Source organism: Podarcis erhardii (assembly GCF_964252035.2).
Source record: "Podarcis erhardii genome assembly, chromosome: 12".
NCBI classification, from domain to species: domain Eukaryota; kingdom Metazoa; phylum Chordata; class Lepidosauria; order Squamata; family Lacertidae; genus Podarcis; species Podarcis erhardii.
In genome coordinates, this window is record NC_138513.1 from 16,278,142 (window position 1) to 16,288,957 (window position 10,816).

A 10,816-nucleotide genomic window follows, 5' to 3' on the forward strand; every position below is an offset into this window, starting at 1 on the left:
CTGTAATGTTTGAAACAAAAACAACATTTTTGGCAATACATTCATCTTAATAGCAGCAATTCGGCCTAACAAAGAAAGCTTCAATTTTGTCCAAGTATCCAAGTCTCTCTTAATTTCAGACCAACATTTTTCATAGTTATCCTTGAATAGACTCATGTTTTTTGCTGTTATGTTCACTGATGCTTTCTTGTTCGCCTGCCTCTCCTGAAATAATTTCAGTAGGCTGCATGATGGAAGATGATTCTGTGGGGAAAGTCCAGCTGGAGCAGGCTCAGGGATGATCCTTGTCCACCTCCCTTTCTCTCTTATTCCACTGAGTGCAGTGTAATATAGGCCCTGCTAAGCAGGCTTCTGGATGCTCTCTTAATGGATCAAAGATGCTCTTAATGGATCAAAGATGCTGTATTGAAAAGAAAAAGGAAGATGCAGCCAATGCAGTGGTAGGGAAAATGTGTCTGCAGTTCCATTTCAGCTGTGTTTGAAAATTAAAGAGGACTGGAACTCAACCTCTGTTTAACTTTTGTGTTCTTCCTGCATGCTAAACTGCCACACTAATTTTATTCTGATGTATCTTGTATCTGACTTGCATTAGGGACTGTGTGCAGTGCAGAGCTTTTAACAGAGGAGGAAAGAAGGACACCTGTGAAGAAGAGTGTTCACATTTTAGCTTGACACCAGTAGACCATAGAGAGAAGTTGCCACAGCCTGGAGACTATAAAGCACAGTCTCATTGCAAAGAGAAGGATATTGATGACTGCTGGTTCTATTTCACCTACTCAGTTGATTCAAACAACAATGCCATTGTCCACGTGGTAAAGACCCCAGGTATGTTTTGTTTCTCACATGGATATTGTTGGCTTTCAGCAGAGAAATAAAGTGAAAAGGGTGGAGAAAAGGTAAAGTAAAACAAAGCAAAAACAAGAAAGTGCTTAACAATATATTATCATACATTTATTTATTTTATTACTATCAAAATACAAAGTATTAAGCTTTACGTTTCTAGATAAATTAATTTAAAAACTGCTCTATCTGTAAAAATTGAACTCTTACAGGCAGCAGAAATTCAGAATTTGTTTTGGCCAAACATCCTGTTTCCACATTGTTGATTTACATCATGCTTGATTGTGCTTCGATTGCTTTGCTCCCTAGAATGCCCGACAGGTCCCGATATCATTCCCATCGTTGCTGGTGTGGTTGCTGGAATTGTTCTTATTGGTCTTGCTTTATTGCTGATTTGGAAGCTACTTATGATCATTCATGACAGGAGAGAATTTGCAAAATTTGAGAAGGAAAAGATGAATGCAAAGTGGGATACGGTGAGTGATACACAACACCTGGAGAATACAGCAAATGTTCTTTTGTATACTTCAGACATTTTAGACATTCATCCCTCTAGGACAGTGGTTCCCAGTTAGTGGTCTGTGTAATCCACCCAAGGAGTCCACAGCACAATTCACATAACAAAAATTACCATAGAGAAATCAAAATTTTCAAAATTGGGGGTCCATGGCTTGGCTTTTGAAAAATGGGAGATCTGCAGTACTTAGCTAATCGGGAACTGCTGCTCTAGAATAAAGCCCAGACAGCCTGGCTTAGTGTTTCTCTGGATTTTCTACCTAAACTTTGCAATAAAAACTGGTGGTCTTTGGACTAGATAACTTTGACAGATGTATCATCTCGTGGCTGGCTTTGAGGCTTTCATTGTGCCACCCAGGAATTTTAGATGGAGACCAAGCATTTGAACTAACAACGGTCACATTAAGTTACTCTTGATATTCACAAGTATTCCCTGGGTCTTAGCTACAATGTAATTGAGCTATACAGTTTCTGTTAAGAGTCAATACATTGTGTATACAGTGGTACCTCTAGTTACAAACTTAATTCATTCCGGAGGTCCGTTCTTAATCTGAAACTGTTCTTAAATAGAGGCGTGCTTTTGCTAATGGAGTCTCTTGCTGCCACTGCACTGTCGGCACACGATTTCCGTTCTCATCCTGGGGCAAAGTTCTCAACTCGAGGTAACTCTTCTGGGTTAGCAGAGTTTGTAATCTGAGGCGTTTGTAACTCGAGGTACCACTGTATATAGTTGGTACAGAAAACAGCACAATACTATATATTATTGAAATGTCATATTTGAAAGAATTGTTGAAAACCTTATTTGGAAACTGGTACACTGAAATTCTGCATTCCACATTGACCATTTTTCTACCTTCAGCAAGAAAATCCTATATACAAGAGTCCTATTAATAATTTCAAGAATCCAAACTATGGACGTAAAGCTGGTCTCTAAGTTTCCGTTCGTATTTTCCTTTCCATTTCTTTCTCTGTGCATGTCACTTTCTTCAAAGTCTGCTGTATGTGCCATTAACTAATCACTCTTACCAATCTTGCCAGCTGCTTTTTTATGAATTATGCAGTGGAGCTTAAATGAGGGGAAATAATGACCAAACTATAGTTAGGGTTGCGCTTTAGGGCCCTGTCCCCTTCTTAGTAAGATCTGAACAACTTGCCTGAGCATATATACAGTGCCAGCTCCAGGATGTTTGTAGCTCTCAGGCAAGGTGCACTTAAAGGGGCTGCACTGAAAAAAGTGGGGCAGGTAACTGCCTGCAGGCCTCTGTTCCCTTGAAAATTGAGAATAGCAATACTATTGGGGGCTTTGGGATAGGACAAATGACCAAGATTAGTGTCCTCTGGAGCTGGCCAAATTGATATATGGGCATATTATAGTCAAATACAAGAAGTATTAGGACTTAATTAACATCAACAGAAGTGTTAACTACCCTGCTTAATGCATTTTCATTAAAATCCATGGATTGTACTCAGCTAAATTCTGCTCAAGAGTATACCCATTGAAATTAATGGCCCTGACTAACTTGGGCCCACTCAGAATAAAAGTTCATTGAATGCAGCTCCATAAGACTAAATTTGCCTAGTTTTAGCTGGATTTTTAAGGTAAATATCATGGGTAACTGGTGTTGAATGATCCTGCTGTTGGCTTTGACTTATGCAACATCTTCCTTTTCATTTCCCCCTACTTTTTCTGTTGGTAATCTCACACTTAAAACTTTGACTCCTCAGCTTCTAACTCACTTGGTTATAAATCTTTCAGCCATCCTTCCAGCTTAGTGAAGGAAGGCCAATTTTTACAGGCAGTGAATTTTGCCTAGAAAGCCATGAAAGAGAAGTTAAGAGGCCTCCAAGTACATGCAAAGGGAAACCCATATTGTAGAGTACTTCAGTCTTGTCATGTAGCACCACTAGAGGACCTTGTGGTTCCCTCTTCACATGAGACTGTAGAAGTGGTGTTTTCGATCTCTCTCTCTCTTTTCCTTTGTAATATGAAGCCATCATGAGGCTGTGCTGGCTTTGTCATGTATTTCCACCCGTATGCTGTTTGCCACACTTCCAGTATCTGCACAAGTGGGTACCAGAGGCATAATAGCTCCCAGGAAACCAGCTAAGATATTTCTGAATGCTCTGCTATCAAATTCCTGCTAATTTTCCTTGGACAGTCTTTCCTTCCTCTTGCATATTTTCACTTCACAGGAAAAAAATGCTAGTCAAGAGGCATGAATTGTTGTTACAAGAGCTCTCAAAATGGCCATGAGTTCTTGCTTTGCCTTTTTGAGGTCCCTTTTGAAGGCAGCAAAGCAGGCAGATAACACAGTTGCCTCTATCTTGTCCTTGCAAATGGAATGTTTAGTTAGGTTGCTTGTTGGCCTGCTTTGCCCATCATGTCCTCTCCAGAAGCTCACACACTTATGTGTTTGCACTAAGCTTTGGTATAGTTAAGTGTGGCATATAAACTGCTACATTGGAAGCACATAATAGTTTTACTCTTTTTTTTCTATTTTATTATGTGCCCCCCCCTCTCTCCACCAAGTTTAAAACATTCTGAATTCTGCATAAGCAATAATTCCAGAGCATGCATGTGTATGGATGTGTTGCATGCTTTATATAAAGGACCATTTGGCAGACACACCCAGACATGCAGAAATTATGAATTCAATTCAAAGCTGCTTATAATAGGCTTTCTAATGGTGTGGAAACATTATCTGTAGCACAGGGGTTGCCAGTGGTAAGGCCACCCAGTTCACTCACTTCGATAGCACTGTCCTTGAGTAACTAAAGATGTGAATGGCTATGGTCACAATTGAGCTATGTTTTTGTGTGTCTCATAGAATAAAAAGTATGAACAATTCTTGTTATAAATGAAAATTATGACAAACATTGGCCTTTATTAGCTACAGGTTTCTGTATGTCTTATTATCATAGCCTCTGTTTGACCATTCTCTTAAGGCTCTGTGAATAATAAGGTTGCAATCAGTTTGTCCTGATACCACCATTTTGTTTTGCATTGGTACAAATGCAACCCATTTTTCAGGAACAATCCCATGTACCTTTTTTGTAGAGGAAAGATATGAAATGCTTAAAAGCACCTGTCCTTAAAAAGCATGTGCCTAAAGCCTTCATAGCTTTCACTACAGTAGCAGGTGTAGGTTTCTATCGATTTGCCATCCATGTGTGTTAATCCTCTTACATATTCTTTAAAAAAGTATACAAGGCATGATGCTTCATAAAAGCTAAAGCTGCTAGATGATCTTTAGCTATTTTTTTTATGTACTTGCCTGTTGCAATCCAGTAATCCTTTGCAAGAGTTGAGGGTCAAACATGCACATGGATTTCTGGATTGGTTTGACGGTGTGTGGAATTGCTTCCAGTAAATGAGCTGCTTCAAATACTTTTACAGTAAGATTTCTTATGTCATATGTGATATTAATAATTCTTTTTCTTCTAGGGCGAGAATCCTATCTACAAGAGTGCAGTGACAACCGTGGTGAATCCTAAATATGAGGGGAAATGAAAACTGCTTTCTAATTCTACAACTGCTTTCTAACTCCACAACACTGTATGCAATGTAGCAGTTTTGTAGTCACGGTAACATAGCTTTAGAGCAATATCGCAATGAATTTACTAATTCAATACATTACATATAGGTTTGTTTTCTATGCAGGTTTTAAAACTGTACAGTATGTTTTTATTTTTTGAAGGGTTTTTTTTTTCTTTTTGCAAATAGTGCCAGGAGATTGGTAAGAAAACTTGACACTGCATAGCCTCCTTAACTAAGGTCACATGGTGCCTTTCTGACCTGTATCTGGAGTGAAATGGCTAAAGTAACCAGTATAAGGGTTCTGCCTAGCCATTAAGTATTAATATTAGATCAGTTTTTCTTTTTCTTTATAGGCACATCAGGGCTTTGGTTTGCACAGTTAAAATGCAAGCCAAATAATTCTTTGTAAATTACAAAATTAACTTTAGCTTGTGAATAATGGACTTTTCGCAAGATTTAACCTTACTTGATGCAGTAAGTTTAATGAGACAGAAATCATGATGTAAAAGACAATTTAATATGTACAGATGCATTTTAAACTGTCAGGGGTGATGTATAAGAAATAGGAAGAAAAAATAGATTCAGAATAATAGCTTTAATACTGTGCCATTCTTTTTTTATGACATTGCTGCATGGTGACCGAAAAAGAATTTTACTTTGTAAACTCAAATCCTGACTTTGGTACAGAAAAAAAGTCTGCCAATACATCTTCTGAATGCATAAGGGCCTTAATTCGTCGGTGGTGGTGGTTTTTCTAATGTTTTTGCTTAGGTTAAAGCCTGGTGCTTTGTCACCTTTTTCTTTAATGTATTTGATTTCATTTTGTGTAAGATGACTGTTGTAAAAACAACTTTTTTGCAGTCTTGGCTGTAAATTTACCTTCATATTGTAGCTAAGACTGCACAATTGTCATGTAACATGACTTTCAGTTCTGAGATAACATTGTTTGATGTGCCATGTATATTTGCCGCTGCCCATTCTGTCATGTGTTCTATACTATCCACATTCTTATTTTAAGTGCCTTTTATTTTAACAAATGTTCACTTTTTACAGTGCTATCATGGAAGTTATTTATTAAATAAAAAATCTTTTAAAACATCACACCTGAATTTCCTTTCTGCGCTTTGTAACTTAGTACCCCTTTAAGAAACCTGTCAGACTGAGGTAAAAACAATTTGAGTTATCTACTACAAATAACTTACCTGAACACAAAATATATCAGCCCTAACAATTATTATGTACATAATACAAAAGTTTTTTATTGAGAAGCAGCTTTGAAATTTAATCCTAAACATACTAACTGGACCTAAGAATCTCTAAAAAGAGAAAGTCTTGCAAATAAATACTACAATCAAAATGTTGAGGAGAAACATTCTGGTTTTAGTTATACAGTAACAATAATCTAATCTTCATGTAACACTAGAGAGAGAAAAATTGGGCTTACCTGTAAAGGGTATTTTTCTTGGAGTGAATATGTTCTCGGGTGAGATTTCTCTAAGCTTGAAGGCAGGATTGCAGCTGGATTAGGGCATTTTGCTCTCAGCCAGGCACACCCCCTCCACCTGTTTACATGACTCTAATAGGCACCCACCCACAATCAACATAAGAATGACAAGAAGTGGGACAAAAAACACACACCTGAGTACTCTGGACATATGAGGCAATTTATCAATGGCCTTAATCAGATCAAATCAGAAACTTGTCAAGCAATCATAGTGAGGCCTGGAGAGCATTTCTGCACTCAAAAGAAAAATAACTTACAAGCCCAATGGTTCTTTGAGTGAAGGTGCTCTCAAGCTTGGACATGCCAAAACTGGCTACAGTTGGGGAGGGTATTAATGGCTGCCTATAACCCTGGCAGTACATGCATTCAAAAGGTTAATCTCAGAAGCTTCTGAATGAACATGCTTAGAGGCTGCATCACCCTTTGGAAGTGACTCCCATTAATTTTCACAGGGTTTACTTCCAAGTAAATGCAATGTTTAGCATTAGAGTTTGTAGCCCAGACCTGTGTGTGATGATGTCCATGTTACTTTTTTGACATAACTATAGCCCCATGGTGTCTATGTGCATTGTTGTGTCCTGGAAAAGTGATACCAAATTTCACTCTTGCAATATCTTCTGTGGCAAGAGTTTCTTGTGTAACAATGGGGCCCAGTCTAGACTTGTTACTAGCTGTGACCCTGGTACAAGCTCTTATCTTAAAGATGACCTCTAAGTGAGCAACTAATAGCCTGACCCCTATGAGTTGTAGAAAATATCAGAAACTTAGATCTACCTGGCATACAAGGATTGGTAAACAACCACCTCCTGGCAGGAAGCAGACTTCAAATAGACTATGAAGATTGCTTTCAGGAACTGTAGAGATAAAGTTGTGTTTCCCCCAAAATTAAGGTCATATCAAAGTCATCTTGAGAAGGAAAAACTAGCAGGAATAAGTAAACAATGGTACAAAAGACTTGAGTGTTACATTACCTCACTCGGAAAGTCCTCTTCATAGAACGTAAAGGGACCCCTGACCATTAGGTCCAGTCGTGACCGACTCTGGAGTTGCGGTGCTCATCTCACTTTACTGGCCGAGGGAGCCGGTGTACAGCTTCCGGGTCATGTGGCCAGCATGACTAAGCCACTTCTGATGAACCAGAGCAGTGCACAGAAACGCCATTTACCTTCCCACTGAAGCGTTACCTATTTATCTACTTGCACTTTGACATGCTTTCGAACTGCTAGGTTGGCAGGAGCAGGGACCAAGCAACAGGAGCTCACCCCGTCACGGGGATTCGAACCTTCTGATTGGCAAGTCCTAGGCGCTCTGGTTTAACCCACAGCGCCACCCGTGTCCCTTCATAGAACATAGTGGGAGACAAACTGTACTTAAACCCCAAAGGAATAGTCATATTGATCTCTGAAGCAGCATCCAAACACATGGTCTCTTTTAGTTAAGTGTAATAAACAATCTTTTTCTAATTCCTGGTGTGCAAATTATTTAGCATAAGAATTAAAGCCACACACATTTTTAACAGACACATGTCATGTTTCCATGCAAAGGGTCCTACCCCTCTCGGAGCTGTATATTGAGGAAATACATGAGTGGTAGACACACATGTGGGTTAAGACATTCACATCACAAGCCTGGATTTGATGTTTTCAGTCCAATGCAATTAACTGCAGTTTGAACCAGTTGTGTTTAAACATATTCTTACAGGGACTTTCTACTGGTTTCCTCCCCATCCCCCTTCTTCCCATCACCCACAACTTCTGAGTAACATATTGCATTTAAACTGTTAATAATTCTCTATGTGGTTTCCTTTTCTTCTAAAACTTAAAATTAGCTCAGAAAGAGGTTAACCTCACACTCACTTGCAAAGTAGCTATTGGCTGAGAGGGAGCTAAATGGCTGAGCAAGGTTTGAATGTGGTTATCTCCTACCAAAGGACTCTAGCTGCTGGAAACTGCTACGCCATACTTCTTTCCAACTGCTGCAGGAAACTGACACTTGAAGTGCAATCCTACGCCCTGATCCACCATGCTGGGGTGTGTGACATGGGATGTGAATCCAGAGATCCTCACTGCACCTGCCAAAGGCAGGGCAAGTGGAACCTACTGCTAGTGCTCTATTAGCCAGTAAAGCCCTATACCAGGGTGTTTTGGGGGGTGGGGTGGAAATGGGCCACTCAGGGACCTGCTGGTTCCTAAACTAGTCTGGCTACTGGCAGTGAACCCATTCTGGGCCTCTGTCCTGTGATGGCCTAGAGCTGCTACAGCAAAATCTGTCTCTGCCTCCACCTTCCATCCTGGTTACTCTGAGTAGGCCCTACTCACCCCTGCTACTCCTAGATGGGGCTTAAGATTGAAGCCATATTTACTTGTTTTAATGCTGCAGAATTAATGCTGGGAGTAGTCACTATAGAACTTGGACTTGCTTTGGGGCAAGTATTTATTTATTCTGAATAAATAGCATATCTGTGGGCTCTTGGGTCCCAAAGCAGTTCATAATTATGTAGTGAACTCCCCTGTGCTCTTCAGATGAGGGGTGGTTAAAAAAATTAATAACAACAGTAATAATAATAAAAATATCATAATGTTGTTTAGTCGTTTAGTCGTGTCCGACTCTTCGTGACCCCATGGACCAGAGCACGCCATATCATAATAGCATAAAACAATTTTTAAAGAAAAGTCAGGAGTGCATTCTAAGCACAGTGAAAGAAAATGTATGATTGGTACTCACATGAGTAGATTTGTGAGGTCACCATGCATTCACTGTGTTGGGCTATGGCTCCCTCTGGTGTCGAAGGCAGGAATGAACAGCTCTGGGAAGTGGGTGGGCTCCCAGTTTGCAGACTTGCCAAGCTTGTACCGTCATCAGACTCTCACATTACAAGTAAGGAAAAAACAAGCAAAAAAGCACACTTCCCAACAATATCAATAATATCAACCATAGCTTAACTCAAAATATAATAACCATAACATTGTGCTATATAGGAAGAATTTCAGTTGCAGCCCATATTAGTGAGAGGCCCCAGTGATGACCTCACAAATCTACTCTTCAGGTGAGTACCACTCATACTAGTCGGTCATCGTGCAATCACTGGGTTGGGACATACCATGGCTTTCTCTATTAGGATGGGTCCACCTGCAACATAATTAATGAGGCAGGACCTGATGCAGGACCAAAGGTGGTCTCTGCTGATGCAAACAAGCCCATCTTATAGTGCCTCATAATAGTGCTAGGAACAGACCAGTTGCTGCTCTAATGATTTCTACTTAAGAGACATTAGAAGAAGAGGCGGCCACTGTTGCCACTGATCTTGTGGAATGCGCTGCCAGATTTGTTGATCTGGGAGGTTTAAGCAACTCATAGGACATATCAATGTATGCCCTGATCCATCTCTAGAGAGTGTGGCTGCAGACACTTTTTTACCCATTGTGGAAGGGTGAAAGGATTTGAACTGGGATTCAGTGGACTTAATGCCCTTTGTTCTGTTTATGTACATTATACATTCACTGTTCTGTGAACATCTAATGAGAGCCAAGCCTTTTCTAACGGATGCCTAGGATTTGGGCAGAAGGAAGGTAGGATCACCTTCTGCTGAACATGCAGCTTTGACAAACCTTTGACAAAAATGATGGGTCCATCCTCAGAACTGCCCTATCTTTATGAAATGTGCTCAAATGTTTAGCTACAGATAAGGCTCCCAGCTCAGAAAATCTTTGAGCTAACTGCCATAAGAGAAAGAACTTTAAAATACATAACTTTGAGGGAGACTTGTTATAGTGGTTTGAAGGGAAACTCCTGCAGGCAGGAGGGGAAATGATTAGCCACTGAAGGACATTGAAGAATAAGTCCCTTTAGAAACATTTCACAAGGGGGTGAGACCAAAGTGGCGGGTGGCCTGTGGAAGATAAAACACAGGATGTGCCAGAGGCCTGTCTCTTTAAAGTGTTTGGTTTGAGACATCTATGTAGTTCGCTTTGCAGCAAGGTGAGCAAGTCAGCCACTGTCACTGTATGTACTGGTAAGTGACTGTCGGTGCGCCAGCTGGAAAAGGCTGACCAAGTAGCCTGATATATTTGAATTGTAGATGATCTTTGTGAGTGTTGAAGGTAGAAATAATCACTGAGTTGAAACTGAGCATTCAAATGCCAGGCAGTTAAGCATAGCCATTTGATATAAAGGAAAAACTGGGAGCATACTTAAGAGTGTAGTCCTGATTTTTCCTTTTAACTGTACCTTGAACACATCTGACACCATATTTGATGTCAAGCCAGGGAAAGTTGGGTGTAGTATGCACAAAATGGTCTGGCAGGCCTAATTAGGCCTATGCACCAGAGGTTTCCCACCACTGTTATGGGGTGGAGGAGAAGCTACCTTTATTTTTCAGGAACATAAAATCCAATATTGCTAATGCTATCCCCCATATC

General features: G+C 40.0%; 1 protein-coding gene and 1 long non-coding RNA gene across 3 annotated transcripts in view; one reads left to right on the forward strand and one right to left on the reverse strand.

Moving 5' to 3' along the window:
* The window catches only part of ITGB1 (integrin subunit beta 1), a 38,743-nt gene extending 32,748 nt beyond the window's left edge, over window positions 1-5,995 (forward strand). The window contains exons 14-17 of one of the 2 annotated variants that reach the window (XM_081834275.1): window positions 593-825; window positions 1,150-1,316; window positions 2,216-2,296; window positions 4,802-5,995. In XM_081834275.1, coding sequence (XP_081690401.1) covers window positions 593-825; window positions 1,150-1,316; window positions 2,216-2,290 — 475 coding nt within the window. In that variant the 3' untranslated portion in view covers window positions 2,291-2,296; window positions 4,802-5,995. The remainder of the gene's footprint in view (window positions 1-592; window positions 826-1,149; window positions 1,317-2,215; window positions 2,297-4,801) is intronic. The other variant, XM_081834276.1, reaches the window with a different exon arrangement.
* On the reverse strand, window positions 184-1,149 carry LOC309326145. The gene is made up of 2 exons (XR_014150201.1): window positions 1,051-1,149; window positions 184-380 (listed from the first exon to the last, which is right to left on the reverse strand). It is a non-coding gene; the product is annotated as an uncharacterized lncRNA (long non-coding RNA).
* Window positions 5,996-10,816: the final 4,821 nt, after the last annotated feature.